Source organism: Pongo abelii, chromosome 8, assembly GCF_028885655.2.
Source record: "Pongo abelii isolate AG06213 chromosome 8, NHGRI_mPonAbe1-v2.0_pri, whole genome shotgun sequence".
In the NCBI taxonomy this organism is placed as follows: domain Eukaryota; kingdom Metazoa; phylum Chordata; class Mammalia; order Primates; family Hominidae; genus Pongo; species Pongo abelii.
Genome location: NC_071993.2, coordinates 57,483,998 through 57,506,788, shown reverse-complemented (window position 1 = coordinate 57,506,788; position 22,791 = coordinate 57,483,998). Strand labels below are relative to the sequence as shown.

The window sequence follows — 22,791 nt, the reverse complement described above, 5'->3', positions numbered from 1 at the left end:
GCTTTTGGTCAAGGAATTTTGAAAGCTTCTGTTTATTTTGCCAGTTAGGTTTTGATCATTCTGTTAGTGCATTTCACAAACAGAAATGACTAGAAATTTTTTTCTTTCCTTCCTTCCTTCCTTTTTTTCTTTCTTTTTTTTTTTTTTTTCCTGAGACAAGGTCTCACCCTGTCACCCAGGCTGGAGTTCAGTGATGCAATCTCAGCTCACTGCAGCCTTTGACTCCTGGGTTGAAGCGATCTTCCCACCTCAGCCTCCTGAGTAGCTGGGACTATAGGCACACACCACCATGCCTGTCTAATTTTTGTATTTTTTGTAGAGATGAGGTCTCATTATATTGCCCAGGCTTGTCTCAAACTCCTGGGCTCAAACAATCCTCCCACCTCAGCCTCCCAAAGTGCTGGGATTACAGGCCTGAGCCACCACACCTGGCTGGAATAATTTTTTCTAAGATAATTTTATTCACTTCTAAGGCTGCTGTTTTTCAGCATGGAAATTCTTCTCAGTGAGGAATTTCCATGCAAATTATTACCAGAATGTGTTTGTGTCCTTGTGATGGTGGCAACCGAATGAAATCTAATTTCCCTACCTGGAAAGGGCCTTAGGGAAAGGAAAATTTCCTTGGGAACTGTGTAATGGCTTCCCCGGGTTACATTTTGGACAAATGTGACAACAATCATGTACTTATGAGCTATAGTCAAAGAAGATTTCCAAATATATTGTTTGTCTGAAGCAACTGTTTTGATTAAGCAGGGCTCCAGTGAGTTAGGTCCTGTCAATGGGTTAAGAATGATGACTGTATCAGCAGGAAGCATAGGCCCGTAGCTCAGCCCGTACCTTACCTCATCTTTGGGAGAGCATGTTCCCTCCCTTTTCTCTTCCAATTTTCCTGCCCAGATTTTGGAGCTCTGGATTGAGTTAATTTTCTGTCAAATTCAGGTGCTTCTTTAAAAGTTAATATAGATTGCTTTTCCTGTTTAGATGCATTTAGAGCAGCTCTTTTTGCCACCTGATCAGCTAGCTGATTTCCTTGGCTTTCTGGTGTATCTGATTTGGAATGGCCTGAATTTGTCATTATGGCCAGTGATTTTGGTAATAATACAGCCTCTAACAATGGTGGAATGAGGCATCCAGTTTTTTTGACCAGAAAATGTTAAAAATTATCTCTGTTTCCATAGCATTCCAAAATCATGAGCTGCTCCGAAGGCATATCTACTGTCTGTATGAATATTAGCAGTTATTCCTCTTGCCAATTAGCAAGCCCTGATCAATGCAATTAATTTTGCTTGTCAAGCCAAGGTGGTTTCTGGAATGTAAGTACTTTCTATTTCTTCAAAGATACTATAACATAACCTGCATAATAAGTCCTAGATTCATCCTTTAAGTAAGAATTACTTGTAAACCAAACATCAGTATTGGTAAGGGGAGCCTTTTGCAGGTCCATCCTAGGAGAGAAAAGTTGATCAGTTAAGGCTATGCAATCATGGGGCATTTCATCTGAAGGTGAGGGAGGAGAGTTGTAGGATTCAGACTGTTGCTCCTAGAGATTGCAATATAAGGTGCAGAAAGAAGAACTTCATAACAAGCCAATCTATTGGTATTAACACTAACAGAATAATGATGAGTGTGGTGTGATTTTCTTTTTTCACAAACCCAATGTTTTAGGAGTGGTGTGAATTTAAGAGTGTTTCCACAGAGAATGGAACAGACAGTGAGCAGAATTCCCATGACCATTTATTCCATTGCTCTTTCTAACTGAGCAGTGGCATCATTGCCCTTATGCAAGGTGGCAATCCTTTAGCCACAGGGTCCAGTTGCTGACTGTAGTATCCTATGGGTCTGTTTTGGTCTCCATGTTTTTGTGTCAGATGGCCTAAAGTGTTTTTTTGATTTTCATGAACAAATAATGAAAATGATATATTGTAATTCAATTTCCTAGAGCTGGGGTATCTATAAGGCTGTTTTTTGTGATTTTTTTTCTTGAGACAGGGTCTTGCTCTGTTGCTCAGGCTAGAGTGCAGTGGTGCAATCACAGCTCACTGCAGCCTCGACCTCCTGGGCTCAAGCAATCCTCCCACCTCAGCCTCCCAAGTAGGTGGGACTACAGGTGTGTGCCACCACCCCTGGCTAATTTTTGTATGTTTTGGAAAGACAAGGTTTCACCATGTTTTCTAGGTTGAGAACTCTTGGCCTCAAGTGATCCACCCATCTCAGTTTCCCAAAGTGTTTTGATTACAGGAATGAGTCACCACACCCGATTGTTATAAGGCTCTTTTTGATCTCTTCCAATGCTAACTGATTTTTCCTCAGTCCATTCCAGGGTGCCTGACTTGTCTTGTTTTAAAGAGTATATAAAGGTTGAATTTTTAGGGAGAAGTTTGGAACTCAATTCCTACAGTATCCTTCTGACCCAGAAATCTCTTTGGTCGTTTTTTAAGTTATGGGGGTAGGGAAAGCCAATGTTTTTTTATACTGCCTGGATGGATGAAAAGACCTTCCTTTGATATTAAATGACCTAAGTATCTTATTTGTTTTTCTCAAAACTGAAATCTTTCTTTTGAGGTCTGCGTCCCTTTAAGCTCATTGTTGTAAAAAGTGCAGCCCATCTTCTATAGAGGCTTTGCCTAGCTTCTGAGCAGAGGAGTAAATCATGTACATATTGTGAAAAGTATGTTGGGCTTTGGATGTATCCCTGGAGCAGGATGTCCATGTGTATTGTTTGTTTTCTCAAGTGAGAATGAAAACAAATTGACTGTCTTTATCCACAGGAGTACTAAAGAACACACTACATAAATCTATCACAGTAAAGAATGTGCCTTTGGTAAGAATGGCATCAACATGTGTGGAGGTTTAGCACTCCTGGATAATGAGGAATGACTATGTTGTTAATTGTTCTCAGATCCTATGCAAACTTCTATCCTCTACCATTTAGTTTCCTTACAGGAAGAATTGGAGTATTACATGTACCTCTTTTTATATAGCCTGGAACTACAGGTTTTATTCCTTTTATAGCTTCTACTTTTAAAGGGTACTGGCCAGATGTGGTGGCTCATGCCTGTGATCCTAATAGTTTGGGAGGCCAAGGCAGGTGCATTGCATGAGCTCAGGAGTTTGAGACCAGCCTGGGCAACATGGTGAAACCCCATCTTTACAAAAAATACAAAAATTTAACTAGGCGTGGTGTTGTGCACCTGTGGTCCCAGCTACTGAAGAAGCTGAAATGGCAGGATTGCTTGAGCCCGGGAGGCAGAGGTTGCAGTGAGCCCAGATCACATCACTGCACTCTAGCCTGGGTGACAGAGTGACATCCTGGTTCAAAAAAAGAACAGTTCACAGTTAAGTTACATAAACATCTGTTAAACTTAACAAAGTCACTCAATCCATATGTGATAAATTTAAAATACTTTAAAAATAAATAAATAGAGGGTATTGCTGAACGTTTGGAAGGCGTTTTGATGGATCTATTTGAACTTTGATTGGGGAAGCCAAGATGATTATTCCAGTATCAGCAGAAGTCTTTAACCACAATTGATCAGGTACTACCTTTAGCAGGTTTTGTAATTTTCATTACTCAATAATTCAGTGTCTACTATGGCAATATAGATTGCAATTAAATTAGATTTTGAAAAATTTTTTTGTCCAGTAACTCAGTTTTATCATCTAATTCTAAATACATTTTCCCTTTTTGGGAGAAAGAAGTGTATTATATAATTCTAAGTCTTTTTCTATAAGATGGATGGGAGCTGATTCAACCAAAAGGAAAACATAAGTCCCTTGTAAGTGACGTAGCTGAAAAGCTACAGGCTGAGATTTATAAGCCAATACAGGAGTATTTGTGACACCCACCATTTGAATTTTTTGTTTACTCCAAGGAATTAATCTTGTAATAAGGTGAGATTTATCACAGATAATGTGGCTCCAGTGTCAACAAAAGCTTGTGTTCATTCTCCATTTAAAATAATTATTTTTCCCAAAGTAGAGCCAGGGTCCTAAGCACAAATATTTAATTTAAATTTCCTGAGAAAACCAATTTCCTGGTCCTGGTGAGAATCAGGAAATTCCTGAACTATGTCTTTAAGTTTTACCTTTGACCATGATTGAGAAACTAGGGTAGGTTCACCCCTACCAGACACTGGCTGTTTGAGAAATGGAGCCAGAACAGTAGAAGCAGAAGGAGGAGGAGGTAGATCTGGGCAAGGTACTAAAGGATAAAGAGAAGGAGGAGATAATAAAGGATAATAAAGAATAAAGAGACAGAGGAGCTGAGGGAGGAGGATAAATTTCAGCAGTCTTTAATTCAGAATTTTTTAAGACAACTTTTTGTTCTCTTGTAAAGAAATGACTTTATTATAACCTCTTTAGAAGCTTCCAAGTATCATTGAAAATAACTCTCCCAATTATTTTGTTTTATCTTATAGCTGGCTTTTTCTAATTGAGCACACAATTAAATTAGTTTAGGCATTTCAAAGGTACTACATTTTGTCCATTGCAAATGTTAGGATTTTCTTGGGTCAAGTAAGACCATTTTTCCAAATATTGACAGGAGGTGGTGCCATAAGTATTGTACATAAATCCAGCTGGAGTTTCTAAAGATGGATTCTTTCTTAAAGAGGACTCAGTTTTAGATGGAAGATGGACCATAATTTGGATTTTCTTTTTAAGTGACCAAAGACTCAAAGAGAAAGATGTCTTATTTTTTAATTTTTAAATTTTATTTATGTATTTATTTTGAGATGAAGTCTTTCTCTGTCACCCAGGTTGGAGTACAGTTGCGCTATCTCAGCTCACTGCAACCTCCACCTCCCAGGTTGAAATGATTCTCCTGCCTCAGCCTCCCAAGTAGCTGGGATTACAGGTGCCCACAAGCATACCTTGCTAATTTTTGTATTTTTGGTAGAGGCAGGGTTTCACCATGATGGCCAGGCTGGTCTCGAACTCCTCATGTTGGGCTCCTTCCCCCTCGGCCTCCCAAAGTGCTGGGATTACAGACATGAGCCACCATGCCCAGCTGGGAAAGGTGTTTTGGATCTGGTATTCTGCTTAACAGGGATTACTCCTCGAGGTGTCACCCATGAGTCACTTCTACTCTCTTATGTGTTTCGGTGAAACCCAGACATTTCTGGAGGCTTAGGGCCCTGGGATACCAACCCTTCATGTATGCCCAACAGGTTAATCAGATTTCCCTGTATGTTCTTCCTTGGGGTTTCCCTGTAGGACCCTTACACAGCAGAAGCTATGACCTCTGACAATCCTGTGTGGCCTCAGTTACCTAAGGTGCCTTTCAGCTGGGAGGAACAGTGGCCATTATTTAGGACTTTCTCAGGTCAAGTAAATCACATCCTCAGACAAAGCCTTTTATGAATTTTTGGTCACTCAAAAAGAAAATCTAAATGTCAATTTTAACCCAGCTCCAAAACCTGGTCAGTTTAAAACCGCACATTGAGCTTAAGCCACAAGCATTCACTTTCTCTTTTTAAAAAGAAACTGCTTTCTATTTAACCAATTTTTTTTTAGACAGAATCTCACTCTGTCACCCAGGCTGGACAGTGGAGTACAGTGTGTCAGCTCCCTGCAATCTCCACCTACTGGGTTCAAGCAATTCTCGTACCTCAGCCTCCCAAGTAGCAGGGACCACAGACATGCACCACCACGTTCAGCTAATGCTTTGTATTTTTAGTGGATATTGGGTTTCACCATGTTGGCCAAGCTGGTCTTGAACTCCTGGCCTCAAGTGATCCAACCGCCTCAGCCTCCCAAAGTGCTGGGATTACAGGTGTGAGCCACTGCACCCAGCCCCAAATTTTGAATGGGAGAAAAGTTGCAAACTTTAGCAAGCAAAACAGACAAAATCTTAACCTCAAAGGAAAGTAAAACTACAAACTTGCAAATAACAGAATCTCTAGAGAAATAACAGTAAAGTGGCTACCTCAAAGCCAAAAGTTGAGCTTCAATTCTAGCTCTGTTGAGTGTGGAATTGGGTTGCTTGAATAAAGTCTGAATCTCAGCCAGAACTAGGAAGATATGAAACCTGAGATAAGTCTTACCAGAGACCCCCGCCAGCTCTGATGAGGTCAGACGAGTAAAAGCCACTCATGCTGGTACTAAATCTCCGAATGCCAGCAAAGCAACGAGGATCGCAAGAGGCTTGTTTCAGGTCCTATCTGCAGTTGCCAAAATGTCAACTTAAAATAACCAAAAGGATCAGAGTCTAATTTAAAGAGAGTTTATTCAAATACAAAGTTTGAGGATGGCCCACTCAGGAACATCAACTGTGAAGAGATGGAGGCAGTGTTCTGAAGTAGGGAAATTAGGATTTCATTTATAGATGCAGAGACAGAGATGTTTTTAGCAGGATTACAACACTTTTCATATGAAGTTGGCACATACTTCCAGCAATTTGATTGATGATAGGCAATGCATCCTTTTTGGAAAGGGTACATTTAGCATTTTTAATATAACGGGTGTAACAATCAAGGGTTTTCTGTCATCTGGTTTAGGCAAAGTAGGACAACAAAGGGGAAGTTAATCTATAACAAGAGTCATTAATTAAGAAGGCAGGAGGCTTTTGTCCCTGATATAATTTAATTCTCTCTAGTCATTGTACAGAACAAAAAAATAAGAAAACAATTTAATCTATAATCTGAGAAACAGAAGTTGGAACCATATGTGACTGAGATCACATTCACATTTCTCTTAAGGTTTGAAGTGGGTTTTTTTGGGTTCCAACAGCTTTTAAATTATATTTATTTTCACACGAGAAAGCAGGAGGGATGGGACCAGAAACTGCCTTTCAGTGCTATTTCATTTTTAAAGAATGTGCTTGCATCAAGTAGATCACAAATGAAAACCACAACAAACCCAGAAACTCCCTTGTTCTGACAAGAGCTCTCATGCATCAATCTCATCATGTGGTGACTCGCCCCTGTCCCCTGCTGGGGACACAGAGTCCTTGGTGGGGACGCACGGGCAGGAGCAGCTGCTCTTCACACTGGTGTGAAATCGTAGGCTTCTGGTCCTTGGGGAGAAGCTGTGAAGTTTTTGCTACCAGAACTAGGATTCTAGGAGGCTTTTAGATGACCAGGAAGAGGCTGAGACTCCTGGTGGGGACTCCTGCTGGGGAGTTTCTGGACCACAGCCCTCTTGGTATGAAGAGAGCAGAGGACAGGACCAGGCTAGAGTGTCTGTACTCTGGGGCTGGAATTGGGGCCCAGCTCTGGGCCTCCACTCTCAGCGTCAAATGTAGGGGCAGCCTCCAGCGTTGGAAGTCACCCTGCACCCTGGCAGCTGCTTCTTGGTCTCTGTCTCCCATGTCGTGCTCTCTGCCCCACCGTCCTGGGAAGGCCCAGTAGCTTCCCGCCAGGCCTGCAGCAAAGGCTGCTCCTGTCCCTCCAGTGAAACACTGCCCCAAACGTCACTTGCCCACTCAGGCTGTGCCGTGGGGGCAGCTGCCACACTCTGGGGTTCCCTGGTGTCCCAAGGAGTCCCCACCCTCACAGAGTGTTGGTCAGCTCTTCTGGCTCTGAGGAATTGCAGTTTACCTAAGGAAATGGGAAGGCCAGAGTTGCAGCCACGTGCCAGGGCTTAGGGGTCTGGATGGACAGGTGAGGCCTCGAGGACCAGGTAGTTCTTTCAGACTCAGGCTGGCTTGGGGGACCCAGACAGAGTGAGCAACTAGGCCTGCAAGGGGCCAGGGACTTGGTGCAGGGCAGAGCCTAGGAAGGAGCAGCTCATAAGACCCCTAGGCAGTTCCTGGGGAGACCCAGAGCCACGATTAGGTTGCTGCCCTAATCGTGGCTCTGAACACCCCTCATCTCATTGTTCATAGCTCTTAACTTTTTCTGTGCCAGGAACCCCTTGGAGTCCTATGCAGCCTATAGAGTCCTTTTCAGAGGTGCTGTTATTTTATTATATTTTTAAATCTTTTTATTGAGACAAGGTCTTGCTCTGTCACCCAGGCTGGGGTGCATTGGCATGATCACGACTCACTGCAGCCTCAACCTCTCAGGCTTGAGCAATCCTCCCACCTCAGCCTCCCAAGTAGCTGGGACCACAGGTGTGTGCCACTATACCCAGATAATTTTCTGTAGAGATGGGGTCTCACTATGTTGCCCAGGCTGGTCTCGAACTCCTGGCCTCAAGTGATCTTCTCACCTCAGCCTCTCAAAGTGCTGGAATTGCAGGCATGTGCCACTGCACCAAACCCCAGAAGTGCTTTTTTTTTTTTTTGAACTAGAGTATTGCTCTGTTGCCCAGGCTGGGGGGCAATGGTGCAATCTCAGCTCACTGCAACCTCTGCCTCTTGGGTTCAAGCGATTCTCCTGCCTCAGCCTCCCTGGTAGCTGGGATTACAGGCATGCGCCACCACACCTGGCTAATTTTTGTATTTTTAGTAGAGACAGGGTTTTGCCATGTTGGCTAGGCTGGTCTTGAACTCCTGACCTCAGGTGATCTGCCCACCTTGGCCTCCCAAGGTGCTGGGATTACAAGAGTGAGCCACTGTGCTGGGCCTAGGAGTGCTTTTAATGCATAAGATAAAATATATAGGATTGTAAAGTAAGCCAGTGACATTAAACTGTTGTTACCAAAATATTAAACAATAAATTTGTAATCAGGTAAACTATGTGCTTCTTCATTTAATGAACCAACCACAGAATCTGGCGGCAGGTCTACACAGGACCGTGATTTTGAGGTAGTGATGAACAAAACCAATATTGCAAGTTATCTGCAGCAACTCTGCTGTCATATAGAAGGAGTGATGATTCCCAATGGTCACAAAGTCCCAGGAAGACTACTGCGGGGGTTTTGCACTTGTCCATAATGGAGGGAAAACCTACATTTCAGCTAGAGGTTACTGCCCTGAATTCTACCCACAGACCCCAGGCCTCCTGGCCCCTCCTATCTCATAGCTTCTGCTCCTATGCCTGTCTGCCCTCGGCACCAGGTGCCTGGATCCTTCATCACCACTGCTTCCCCACACTCTTCAGTGGCTTAGGTCCTGGCAGAGGCCTGAATCCAGCTTGGGCCCCCACGCTGCAGGCCGTAGAAGAGGGGAGAGTTTGCTCCCTGGCCCAGCCACAAAATAACAGCAACATCCAGAGCAGAGATGGAGCTAGGAGCCGGGAGAGCTGGAGCGAATGAGGCGGGGGGATGGGAAACACATGTGGATCCATGTAGGTATGTGGCTGAGGCTGGCTATGGCTTTGTGTTACACTGCATTTTTTAAAAATCCCAGTGTTTAGGCTGTATCCCAGGCCAACTAAATTGGAGTCTCTGGGGGTGGGCTATCATTAATAATCCAGGTCGCATAACTTTTTAAATTCCCAGGTAATCATCTGAGGGGTGTGCTGTACAAAATGGAAGCCCCACGGGCACCAGGATGTTGCCTCTCCTGCTTCAGCAGCCTCTGTAAGATTGGAGCCTGGATTCTGGGTGAGGCATAAGGTGAGTACTCTGCATGCCTTCTTATGAAGCCACTCAGAAGCCCTGAGAGGCAGGTGTTAGTATCTCCATTCTACAGGTGAGGAAACTGAATCTCGGAGCTATGTGGTTTCTTGTCACTTCCCAGTTCCCTGTAGCAAATATTGGCAAGGCTGGGATGCCCGCCGAGGTTGACCTGATCGTGTTGGGCCTGATGGGAGATGGAATTTACACTGTTTTTACAGCTTGGGGAGTTTGCTTGCAATGCTGACATGTCTACAGTCACAAATTCGAATGCAGAGTTTTCTTTTTTTTTTTCTTTTTTTTTTTTTTTTTTAAGACAGAGTCTTACTCTGTTGCCCAGGCTAGAGTGCAGTGACTTGATCTTGGCTCACTGCAACCTCTGCCTCCTGGGTTCAAGCGATTCTCCGGCCTCAGCCTCCCAAGTAGCTAGGACTAGAGGTGCCACCACCATGCCCGGCTAATTTTTGTATTTTTAGTAGAGACAGGGTTTTGCCATGTTGGCCAGGCTGGTCTCAAATTCCTGACCTCAGGCAATCCACTCGCCTCAGCCTCCCAAAGTGTTGGGATTACAGGTGTGAGGCACTGAGTCTGGCCCAAATGCAGGGTTTTCATTCAGACTCTTGCGTGCCACTCATGCACTGCTGAGATCAGTGGGGGGTTGTGGGGCAGTCACAGAACAGACCCAGAGACACATCTCTATGCCAGAATGGGTCTTCACTAAGAACATCTCTGATGTTTCCTGTAGATTTCCATCCTGCTTCATTTGTCTTTTACACTTCTCCTCTCTGCGAGGTCAGAAATTGCCTTGGGCTGTCATAAATCAAAGTGGGTGACTCTCTCCCTCAGACAAATGCCCCACTTTGTAGGGAATGACTCGGACACTTGATTATGATCACCTATAATATTTTGAGAAAGAAAAGTGCGGTTCCAACAAGTTACCAAAAGGACAGGAAAGTATATAATCCATGGGTCTCTGTGTCTCTCTCTGTGTACCCCAAATTAGAGTGCTCCGTGTGCAAACAAGGACATGTCAAAGGTGCTAAGGAAAGAATTTCTTTTTAAAAATCCAGTAGCAAGCCTTGATTTCTGCTGGGTGTGCCCAAAGCATGTGAAATACAGGACCACCCACTGGCTGGGGTTTTTTTTTTTACATCCATATGCCTCTCTCGGGAGTGGTAAATTTTCACATAAAAGTTTGTTCTTTTAGCCTTCCTCATGTTTTCCTCAGCCATTCTGTTTCCTAATTCCTCTCTCTCACCTGATCCCCTCAAAAGAAGCCTCCAGCAAAAGGAGAAACAGGCCACTCTGGGGCATGGCTGTGTCACCCCTCTCCATTCTACATTAGGCTCGCCTGGGGTGGCCGTGGTGTCTTAGGCAAACCGGAGTGTGGCTCGGTGCTGTAGGAGTTTAAAGAATGCATGGCACTCAGATGGATATGATGTTGGAGCCCCCCAGACTAGACTCGCTGAGATGATACATGCAAACTTGGCAGGCCGGACACTGGGGATAGCCCTGAGCCTCCGGGGTCAGCACCCCAGGCCAGGGGATGTGGGTGCCATCAGCGAGAAATCAGGTGGTAGCACAGGTGCTCCTGTCAGGACAGGAAATGGCCTCACCATGCTGTGCAGACTCTATCCATCATCAGCCCTCCTTGGAGCCGTGGCTCTGTCCCTGCCAGTTTCCTTTGGCCAGGATAGGCTGCACAGGGGGGAACGCAGTGGGAGCACTCCTGAGTGGGAATGAGGGGAGGAGGAGCCATGGAGAGCAGGGTGGGCCACGGGGACTGACAAGACCTCGGAACATTAGCAGGGCCACCGGGTCATTTGGCTGGCTCCCAGAGGGCAGGCCCACACTTAGGAGGCAGGGGTGGTGTCCCCAGGCCAGGGACAGGTAAAACGGCAAAGCTGCACCTGGGGTTCTACAGTGTAAGGCAGCAGAAAAGTAAGAGTTTTCCAAGTTTCTGTGTTTGTAACTCCTCCCTTCAAGCCATAGCGAAAAAGTTCCCATCCCAAAAGGGTTTGCCGGCTTCCAGAGGAGGGAGGGAGGCCCCAAGTGAGCTGCTGGCCAGATGCCTACAGGACTGTGCTTGCTAAGACATTTAATATTCCCCTGGCAACAGCTCCTGGGCATTTCCTAGGAGTCTCTGAATAACCAGATAGCCTCTTCCAGCCCCGGGATGAGGAAACCAATCCCCAGAAGTGGACAGGATGGGCATGGCACGGGAGGGGCATAGCAGTGTTGCTTGCTGGGCTGGGCTGGGCTGGGCCAGAGGGCAGGGAGCCCTGTCTGCTCTCTGGACAGTCGGTGCTATGGCCAGAAATACAGAAATGCAGGGTCCAGGAGCCTCCAGGGCACCTAGCTTTTCTATCAGCTCTTCTTGCAAGGGCTTTCAGAAAATATCTACAGGGGACAGGAATAATGGGGCCCATAGGCCCATAAGTAAAGTCAGCATCTGTCGGGGGTTGTGGGCAGTGGCCAGGACAGCTGGTTGATTCCAGTCCCCCAGAGCGCCGTTATGCATCTGCCAAGGGCCTGCTATTGAGTCGTTTCTAAATAGCATACTTCCTGTCCCTGCTGCCCCGGCCTGGACCTCGACTCTCTCTGCAGCCCCAGGGCAGCTCTCGGGCCTCCTGCTCTTGTGGCCCTGCTACTCCCCTGAGGATGAGGGGCTAGAAAGCTTTTCCCACCTCCAGCCATGCCAGCGAGGTGTGAAGAGCAGGCGGCAGTCAGTGCAGAGGTGTGGGCTGGGGGGACATGTACTACTGCGCACACTCAGCCCTCTGCGTCTCCCTGGAGCAATGAGGGGCAGAGCAGAGGTGATGGGCCATAGACTCCTAGGCCAGGCTGAGCAGAAGGGTGGCTCAGGCTGATCCAGAGGCTGGCCAGGCAGAGAGCCGCCAAATGCTGCCCAGCCAAGAGCCCTTGTGGGTTACATGGGAGGGCTGACCTGCAGGCCATGGGCCGGGGACACACCATCTACTGGCTACAACGGCAGGTGGGGGTGGGTGGAAGGAAGGACATCACGTCTGTAGTGACAGCTGTCATGTGCTCCATCAACCTTGCCCTGCTCTGCTCTCTGTTGCGGGAACCACATCTCCCCAGTTTCCTTCCCAGGCTTGTGGGTAGGCCTGACCATGGTGGGACTCCTGCGGAAGATGGGAGGCCAGAGCGGGCAGCGAGGGCCCCACGCCCCTGCTCTGCTCACCACACACCTCTCCAGCAGCCAGCCATGCCTCCTCGTGAGTGCCCTGCCTTGGTGGCACCCAGCTGGAGAGGCCCAGCCCCTGGAATCACAGCAGCCCCTTCCTCCTGTGGTCCTTCCAGCCTCGGCCACGGCAGTGTGCTCCACTGGCACTAATCTCTGGGGTGCCTCAGTGTCCCCTCAGATCGGCTCTTCCACCACCTGTTATCAACCCCTGAAGTCCTCCCAAGCATCTACACCATCACCTCTCCCATTCAACATTAGGATGGACACACATCGTGCGTCCACACCTGAGTCATATGTCTGGGAAGTCTGAGTTTCTAACAAGCTGCAGGAAGGGTGCACATCAGCAGCCAGTCCTCCAGCCACACTTTGAGAAGCAAGGACCAGGGAAATTTTGGATTTCCTGATACAATGTGTCAGGTGCTCTACTAGGCAGTGGGTCTCAAAGGTGAACAAAACCGACCTGTTTGCATTCCAAGGAGGGAGACAGACACGATCAGATGACAATCACTGCAAATGACACTATCACTATCCGTGGATGCTCCGAGGGATGGACAGGAGGAGGTGAACAGCTGGGCCCTTGGCAGTCTGGGGGAGGTGGCATTTGAGCTGAGACCCAGAGCAGGGGACAGGGGAAGGTTTCAGGAGCAGTGTGTGAGCAGAGGCTGGGTGACCAGAGAAGCTGTGTGCCTTCGGTGGTCTGAGAGGAGGCCAGCCTGGTCTCCAGGCACGGAGCTAGGCAGGTTCAGTGGCTCCTCCTCTCTCAGCAAGAGAAGACTCACCTGAACTCAGCTCCGCAAGGGATCAGGCCTCCTCTCCCGCAAGGCCTAATCCAGCTTCCAGCAAGGTCTCCAGGTGCTGGCAGCTGGAGCTCTCAGACACCTCCCCAATCAGCTGGCAGCCACACCCAGACTGCCTGGCGCCTGAGCTCGGCTGCTTGTCCCGAAAACAAGGCTACTCTGGAGCATGCATGGAAAAGGGGCAGGAGCAAGGGCAGGTCCCTGGGGACACTGAGCCCCATGCAGTGACAGCAGCCTGGCCCATGCACACATAGAGGAAATGGCGTGCCTCTTCTTGCTGAGCCTCAGTGTATGTGCTTCCCCCTAAAGCCCACTTCTTATCCCCACATACCAGGTGATGTAGTACCTCCCTCCACCCACCGCGCAACGTTTGGGCTCTGTCTCTGTCTTAAGAGCTGTGGAAGCCACCAAAGGGTTAAGTGTGGGATTATCTGGAATTTGTGTTTCCACCTGCCTTTAGGGCTGCAGCAGGAAGCAAGGGCTGGAAGGGAGGAACCAGAGCAAAGTGGGGCCACGGAAGGGGAGATGTGGGTGGCTACCTCAGCCCCACTATCAGCGCAGGGGTCCCTGGGACCATCAGCAAACCCGGCAGCAAGCACTGAGGTCAGCCTGCCCCTGGGAATGGCACCGGGGGAGGAGGAGATGCCCAGGACAGTCTCCGAGGAAGTGGGCACCAGCCAGAGCGGGGACTGGGAGGACTCTGAGGACCCCTTCCACACTTTTCCCTGTGTTGAGATTCTTGGATGGCACAGGCCTATGAGACCGTCAATGATCCCAGGTATCAACAGGCCGGGCCCCACCCTGAGCCAAGCTTGCAGAGGAGGAGAAGTGCTGAGGGAAGGTGAGAACAGCCAGGCACCCAGGAAGACAGGAGCCACCTGGTCGGAGGGGAGTGATGGAAGGCCAGGGTCCCCACACATCAGACCACAGCTTCCAGCCAGGACAGCTCGGGCAGCAGTAATCATAGGAGACATCTGGAGGCTGAGGCTGCCCACGCAGCCCTCCTGGCTCCATTGGATGGCAGGCTCCGGGCAGACGAGCTGCCAGGTGGGTGTGGGGTGCAAAGGTTGGGAGCAAGAGTGCCATGGGCAGCCTCCCCAGTGGGACAGAATCACAGGAGTGAGGGGGTTGGGCCCTGAGGAGATCTCAGTGTCACCCGCAAGGGCTGCAGTGTGCGGCCCATGGAGAAAGGACATTGTCAGGTGAGACGTGGGCTTCCAAAGGCCCCAGGTTGGGGGCTCCGAGTCCTCCGATCTTTCCCTGAGGTGCTCCTTTGAGGCCTGTGGCACCCTGGGTACATGGATTCCCGCCTCGTGTGTCCACCTGACAAGCACTTCTCCCCTGGACTCCTGTGCCTGCTCCATCACCTGCACCCTCTCTTAATTAGCAGGTGGGAGAGTGGGGTCCACATTGAATGGGACATTGTGTTGACTCAGAATTGCTCCCAGCTGCGAGGAATTGTTAAACCCCTACATTAAAACGCAAGCTGGCTCCTCAGCCTCACTCTGCCCCCAGGGTGGCCTCTGTGAGCCAAAACTCTGAAGTGGAAGAGCCTCAGGAGGAGGGTAGTCTGAGCCATGGGCTGGCAGCTGCAGGAAGTGCAGCTCCCGCTCCCAGTGAGGCTGCTCCCACTTCTCCTGCTCAAACCTGGGGCCCTGGGAGAACTGTTTGTAAAGACTGGGGGAACTTCTGGAAGAGGAGTGATATCTCTGTCCACTCCAGGGCTCCACCACTCTCAGCACTGTGCCAGGACATGGCCCCCACATAGGATGACCGCTGCCCAGTCGGGCTCTCCTAAACACAGCCTCTGTGGCAGGCCTAGCCCAAGCGGCCCTCTCTGGAAGCCGTGTGTTCAGCTTCCCTTCTCTCCAGCTCCTGCTGCCTCCTCTAAGACAGGGCAAGGGGCAGGCCCGGGGTCCCCTCCACTTCTGACATCCAGTCAACTTGGATCAGGCCTGCAGGCCTGGGTGAGTTCCTGGGACTCTCCCAATAAGGTTTTGAAAAATCTTTATACTTTAAAAATTTCTGCCGGGCCCAGTGGCTCACGCCTGTAATCCCAGCACTTTGGGAAGCCGAGGTGGGTGGATCACCTGAGGTCAGGAGTTCGAGACTAGCCTGGCCAAGATGGTGAAATCCTGCCTCTACTAAATATACAAAAATTAGCTGGGTGTGGTGGCAAGTGCCTGTAATCCCAGCTACTCGGGAGGCTGAGGCAGGAGAATTGCTTGGACCTGGGAGGCGGAGGTTGCAGTGAGCTGAGATTGCACCATTGCACTCCAGGCTGGGTGACAGAGCAAGACTCTGTCTCAAAAAAAAAAAAATAAATAAATAAGTAAAAACTTTCTTATCAAAAAACAAGCAAAAGCCGCCTCGTGATCTGATCTCATCCTAATGCTACATCCTCTTAGTGTCTCTATCTGTGAAGGGGTGACCAGCCTTGGTTCTATGCAGGGTGGCTGTGAAAATGCCATGGCTCATGGGGGCCAAATATGGTGGTAGGGCCCACTGTGAAAAGGGTGAGGCTGGGCTGCGCAGGCTCAGCTGCCCACAAACAGCTCTGGGGGCTCTTGGGATGGCTGAGGCTGCTCTTGATGAGCTCAGGGAAGAAACACAACAGAGACTGGTCAAAGGAGAGGACACAGCCTTCTGCCCAATGTCCAGGAGCCCGAGCCCAGGAATCTCCCTTGAAACACACACTCTCACACACACTCTCTCACACACACACATGCTCTCACTCACTCACACTCACACACACGCACATGCACACACACTCACGTACACATCGACACCACTGTCAGCTCAGAAATCTCCCTTGAAACACACACACACTCACACACATACACATTCACACCACCATCATCCCAGAAATCTCCCTTGAAACACATACACACTCAAACACACACACACACTCACACACACACATTCCCACCACCATCCCAGAAATCTCCTTTGAAACACACACACTCACACACCCTCACACACACTCACACACACATGCACTCATTCATGCCACCATCCCAGAAATCTCCCTTGAAACACATACACACTCACATACACATCACGCCATCATCCCAGAAGTCTCCTTTGAAACACACACTTTCACACACTCACACACACACACTCACACACACATTCACGCCACCATCATCCAGAAATCTCCCTTGAAACGCACACACTCACACACACATTCATGCCACCATCATCCCAGAAGTCTCCCTTGAAACACACACACAGACACACACACACACACTCCCACATACGCATTCACGCCACCATCATCAGACCTTCGTAGATAGACACCCAGGGACCTTGGTCCAAGTGAGCTGGAGGCATGGAGCGACTGAGCATGTGCAGCTCCCACACCGCTATATAAAGATGGGGATGGACTCTGTGGCTATGAGTCACCATAATTGCGACACTCACTCCTTTGCGCTTCACCAGACACAGAGCAACCGCGAGCCCCAAGAGCAGCTCCAGGCTGGATCTGCGCCGGACACAGGAGAAAGCAGCGGGCAGGCTAAGCAGAGGTGCTGAGGATGGAGGAAAGTTGGGAGGCTGAGCACAGCTGAAGTCCTGAGCTCCCTGTGCCCTTGACTTCTCTGCGGGCTCGCGCAAGGACCATCCCAACTCAGGATGAACCCTCCTTCTGGGCCAAGAGTCCCGCCGAGCCCAACCCAGGAGCCCAGCTGCATGGCCACCCCAGCCCCACCCAGCTGGTGGGACAGCTCCCAGAGCAGCATCTCCAGCCTGGGCCAGCTTCCATCCATCAGTCCCACAGTAAGCCTGGGAGAGCATGTGCATGCACAGAGCCTTCCCTGACCCCTTCCTGGTCCCCTCCTGGCCACACGCAGGGGCTTTGACAGGGAGATAGAAAAGGTCTGAACTTTGCTGTGGGGACCTGAGCCATTACTGGACCTCTCTGAGCCCGCCCCCGATAAACAGGCTGATAGAGGAGGGTGCACGCAATGTCCTTCCTCATGGAGCTCATTCAAGGAACAGAAATGCCAGCCCTGAGGACAACGGGCTGGAATGGCCAGACCTGTCCTTGGCTGCACTCATTCCTTTCAGAGGTTGCTCGGATGCCCCATGGAGCCCTCCAGGGAGGAGGGCACATCCTGGGCCTCTGGATCCACCAAGCCCACAGTGAAGCCTTGGGTGCCTTCTGCCACCTCCATCATCCTAGCCCAGGCCCAGGGCCATATTCCATCAACACCACTGCTACCTGGGGAGGGCCGAGGGAACCCTCAGGACCTGGTGATGCTGGCCTAGGTGCTGGACAGGATGGGAAGGCTCCGGTAGCTATAGGGGCCACTGGGGCAGGACAGAGACCAAGCCACCCTCTCTTCCCCAGAAAGGGGTTAGGGTAGGAGGAGTCTTTAAATCCCTTTGTCCTGACCTGATATGGTCATGACCTCCCTTCAGTGACCCTGGGAGGCCTAAGCTTTCTTTCTAAAGGGAATTCCCTTCATTTTCATGCCAGGCATCAAGGTCAGCTGTACCCAGCTATGCTATAGGGCAATGCAGCTTCTCCTCTAAGGCTCAGTAGGGGACGGGACTCTTGAGAGGGGCTCCACTCAACTCACCACCCCAGCGTCTAGAGGCCTCAAACACTGTCTTGGGCCCTTGGGCTGGAGTCCATACTGCAGGCAGGGATGCACCCAGGAGTTGGCTCTGTCTTCTCCCTAAGGAAAGATAGGGTGACCGGGCCATGTCCCTGCTTGCCAGGCACATGTCTGTCTGTCCTACCAGCCTCCAGCAGGTGATCTGAGCCCACTCCTAGAAGGCCCCTGTGCCATGTTCTAGGAGCTTGGGCTAGACTTTAGAAAGGACCTGCACTTCCATTCTGCTTTTGGCCACTTGCGAGGTGTGTGTGCAACTGGCTTTGCCACTCTGAGCCTCAGTTTTCCCACCTGCCCTGTTGAGAATCCTAACTCTTCCTTCTCAGGACTATTTGAAGGTGAAAAGGGATAACGTGATTCCCTCATTTCTCTGTCTCTCCGCAGGCACCTGGGACTTGGGCTGCTGCCTTGGTCCCCTTCCCCACGGTTGATGTTCCAGACCATGCCCACTATACCCTGGGCACAGTGATCTTGCTGGTGGGACTCACAGGGATGCTGGGCAACCTGACGGTCATCTATACCTTCTGCAGGTGCCTGGTTGGTGGTGCTGGGCCCAGGGCACTGAGGGTGGCAGCCATGCAGACAGGGAAGAAAATGCGGGCAGGAATGTTGGCTCTAGCTCTGGCCAGGGCACTGTTGAGGCTAGGCAAGGAGGGCAGGGCCATGCCTTCCATGATCTCAGGCCCAGACCTTCCTCAAGGTCACGGAAAGGGCCAAAAATGGTCCAGGGAGACTTGACTGACTGGCACTAATTGAGACCCAGGTGCATCCTCTGTGGAGGGTGTGTGTGCCCAGAGTATGTGGGTCTCTGACCATTCTGCCCTGCTCTCAGCGCACCTCTGCCATCACCTGCCCCAGAGAGCATCCTCCCCCTGCCTTGAAGAGCAGCTCTAGGCCAGGCGTGGTGGCTCCCGCCTGTAATCCCAGCACTTTGGGAGGCCAAGGCGAGCAGATCACCTGAGATCAGGAGTTCGAGACCAGCCTGGCCAATGTGGTGAAACCCCATTTCTACTAAAAATACAAAAATTAGCCAGGCATGGTGGTGTGTGCCTATAATCCAAGCTGCTGGGGAGGCTGAGGCAGGAGAATCGCCTAAACCTGGGAGGCAGAGGTTGCAGTGAACCGAGATCATGCCACTGCACTCTAGCCTGGGCAACAGAACAAGACTCCATCTCAAAAAAAAAAAAAAAAAAAAAAAAAGAGCAGCCTTGGGGACCAGGATCCTCAAGTCCCTCAAACACCCCTGACACCCACCCCCAGTGTCCCTCTCCATCTGCCCCCTTGCCTGGCTCAGTGGCTGAGACAGGCAGGTGGAGAAGGGAACCCAGGCTGCAGGGCCACACAGCCCCCTGGCTCTCCCACTTGCCAGCTGAAGGACTGGGCACGTCATTTCTCCTCCTTGAGCTCACTTTTCTTTCCTGCAAAACAGAGCTGTGCTTCGTGGAGTCACTGTGTTGATGCAGTAAGTTCATGGATGTGCGTTGCCCCACAGATGAGCCACTTACTGAGTGCTGTGCACCGGAGCAAGTCACTTCATGAGTGGGAGCATCTTGTCTGGAAAATGGGGACAATGACGCCTCCCTCAGGGTAGATGCAAAGATGGATGATGACAGGAGCTGAGGCTGGTGAAAGTGCCTGGCCCAGCCGTGGTGCACAGCCATCAGCTCCTCTGCCATTTGCCATCCCCAAGGGTGAGGACTACAGAGACAGTGTGCAGGGCAGGGCTCAGGCAGGACGTGACACTGGAGGGAGGGTGGGAGGGGGACCCGAGGAAGAGGGAGGCATGAGAAGCCATGGGAAAGTACAGTCAGGGCACGCAGGAGGAGGAGCCTGGGGAGAAACCTCTAGGGAGACCTTGGCCTGGAGGGACTCAAGGAAACCAGTGAATTGGTCAAGAAGATGGTGTGAGTTGTGCAGAGGAATTTAGAGGGCAAGAAGAGGAAACGGAAGTGACCCAAGAACTGGCCTGCGCTGGGCCATGCCTCAGGTTTTGGAGAGAAACTGCCCCCTGCTTCTCTCTGAGGGAGCTGTCTTGGGGTCTTCACTCAGCAGACACTGCTGGGTTCAACAGCTGCTTGGCTGGTCCCTGCCGGACAGTGGGATAGCTCTGTGGCCCGGCAGCTCGTGCCTGTTTGCTTGCCCATGTGTGTGTGCATGTGTGAGTGTGTGGCACGTGTGTGCACATGCATACTTTAGGGGTGCGGGAAGCTCTCCATAGCTCTGGAGGTGTCAGGAAGCGCCTCCTAACAGCTTCTGATCCTCCCAGGAGCAGAGGCCTCCGGACACCTGCCAACATGTTCATTATCAACCTTGCGGTCAGCGACTTCCTCATGTCCTTCACCCAGGCCCCTGTCTTCTTCACCAGTAGCCTCTATAAGCAGTGGCTCTTTGGGGAGACAGGTAGATGCTGGGGCTCCCTTTTGCTGGAGGGAGGAGGAGGGTTTTGACCTGGGGATGCCCTCAATGGAGGGTGGCCCAAAGGAGGTGATTTGCTGCTCCTGGGCAGAGAGTGGGTAGCTGCCCTCAGTCCTGTGAGTAAGCAAGAAGGGAAGATGCAGTGTTGGTCCTAAGGCCTCTGCCAGCCTTGGCCAGATGTGGCAGGTGGAGGGGGTGGAGTGCGCTCAGTCCTGCTCTTCCTGTGAGGTGAGGGCCAGAGCGGAGTCTACCCTATCCCCAGACCCTCCTCCCCAGGACTCACAGCAGGGGCTGTGCCCACAGGCTGCGAGTTCTATGCCTTCTGTGGAGCTCTCTTTGGCATTTCCTCCATGATCACCCTGACGGCCATCGCCCTGGACCGCTACCTGGTAATCACACGCCCACTGGCCACCATTGGTGTGGCGTCCAAGAGGCGTGCGGCATTCGTCCTGCTGGGCGTTTGGCTCTATGCCCTGGCCTGGAGTCTGCCACCCTTCTTTGGCTGGAGTAAGTGGGCTGCTGGAACTGGAAGGGGGGCAGATGGGCTGGGAGGGGCCACATTCAAGCGGAAGTAGGTGGACTTGGGTCAGCCAGCTGGCGGGGGCAGGGGTGCCCAGGAGCTACCTGAGCTTCAGGTCAGATGGACATTCAGGGGACGTGACTGGCAGCAAGGGAAACTGACACTGCCCCATCAGGGGCCAAAGGATCTCCTGAGCAACTGATCCCAAAATACAAAGGCTTTCTGGGTGGGACAAAGTGACAGGTACTTCTGTTGCTGTGTCAGACTAGGCAGGGGGCTGGGGTGTGAGGCCTTTGAAGGTGGAAGGGTGGAGAGCAAGGTGGTAGTCCTCCTGGGGCAAGACCAGGCCTCTGGCTGAAGCCTTGGCAAGCACAACCTTGAAGTTATGGTGAGCTTTCTGCTCAAATCTAGCAGGAATGGGAGGCAGTGGGCTTTGCAGGCCATCCCAGTTCCCTCCAGCTTCCTCACTGCACGGGACAGGGCCAGGTCAGGGCCAGGGCTGTGTATGGGGACACACAAAGCTCCTGCCAGATAAGGAGCCCTGGTCAGTGCTGCCCCGAAGGCTGAGCACCTGCCCTGGCTCCCAGGCGCCTACGTGCCCGAGGGGTTGCTGACATCCTGCTCCTGGGACTACATGAGCTTCACGCCGGCCGTGCGTGCCTACACCATGCTTCTCTGCTGCTTCGTGTTCTTCCTCCCTCTGCTTATCATCATCTACTGCTACATCTTCATCTTCAGGGCCATCCGGGAGACAGGACGGTAAGAGCCGAGCATGGAGGGGGGCTACAGGAGGGGAACCGGCCCCTCGGCCAGGCGGCCCCTGCCCCACCACTCACACCTGCACCAGCCTACCAGAGCATGCCCAGTGGGTGAAGGCAGGCTGAGCACGTGCTTATGGAGCAGCGGTGTCTAGGGGAGCCTCAGGAGACAAGGGCTTCTGGGGCGGGCTTTTCAGCATGGCCAAGGGAGCAGAGAAGGCACACAGAATCAAGAGGGAGTGGGGGACGGCTGAGACCTCATGTCACAGAAAGCTTTCTGGAAGTCAGGGCTGCCTGCACTGGAAGGAATGACACTCTCCCGAGTGCCCCGCAAGGATAGTCTAGGGAGGCTCCCCAACAGCAGCCGTGACCCTGGTGCTCACTGCCACCCGACTAGGGTCAGACCTGGACGATGCGTCCTTCCTAGGGCTCTCCAGACCTTCGGGGCCTGCAAGGGCAATGGTGAGTCCCTGTGGCAGCGGCAGCGGCTGCAGAGCGAGTGCAAGATGGCCAAGATCATGCTGCTGGTCATCCTCCTCTTCGTGCTCTCCTGGGCTCCCTATTCCGCTGTGGCCCTGGTGGCCTTTGCTGGGTAAGCAGTGGCTAAAGGGTTGGGGAAGAGGCTGAAGGGGTGGAGGCAGGAGCAAGAAGCCTGGGCAGCTTCTCCTTCCCAGCCCAACCCCAGCCAGCCATCCTCGCACCCTAAGACCAGCTTCACAGCTTATTCTCTCCCTGGGTAAGGTACCCAGCCCTGGGGTGGGTCGGGGGCCACCTAGTTCCTGGAAGCACCAGGGCACATGCAGAGGAGCTCTGGGCCCCACAGAGCTTTGGGCGGGCGGCCTGCCAGCCCCCTTTGGAACACACAGTTCCTCTTGAGGTCTCCTCCCTCTCTGCCTGGGCTGTGGTCACATGACCAGAGGTGCTGCCCGTCTCCAGGAATGGGTCCCTGAGAGCTGCCCTTCTAGCCCTTTGTGGCTAGAGTCTGGGGATTGTGACATCTGCAGCAGCACAGATGCAGGCTCAACTTCAGAAG

General features: G+C 51.1%; 1 protein-coding gene across 2 annotated transcripts in view; it reads left to right on the top strand.

The window, feature by feature from the left end:
- The window catches only part of LOC100451245 (melanopsin), a 122,658-nt gene that overhangs the window by 25,220 nt on the left and 74,647 nt on the right, over positions 1-22,791 (top strand). The window contains exons 2-8 of one of the 2 annotated variants that reach the window (XM_063727587.1): positions 9,325-9,441; positions 16,888-17,223; positions 18,450-18,595; positions 20,332-20,465; positions 20,784-20,987; positions 21,588-21,759; positions 22,186-22,350. In XM_063727587.1, the coding sequence (XP_063583657.1) occupies positions 17,080-17,223; positions 18,450-18,595; positions 20,332-20,465; positions 20,784-20,987; positions 21,588-21,759; positions 22,186-22,350 (965 nt within the window). In that variant the 5' untranslated portion in view covers positions 9,325-9,441; positions 16,888-17,079. Of the gene's footprint in view, positions 1-9,324; positions 9,442-16,803; positions 17,224-18,449; positions 18,596-20,331; positions 20,466-20,783; positions 20,988-21,587; positions 21,760-22,185; positions 22,351-22,791 lie in introns of those variants that run through there. The other variant, XM_063727586.1, reaches the window with a different exon arrangement.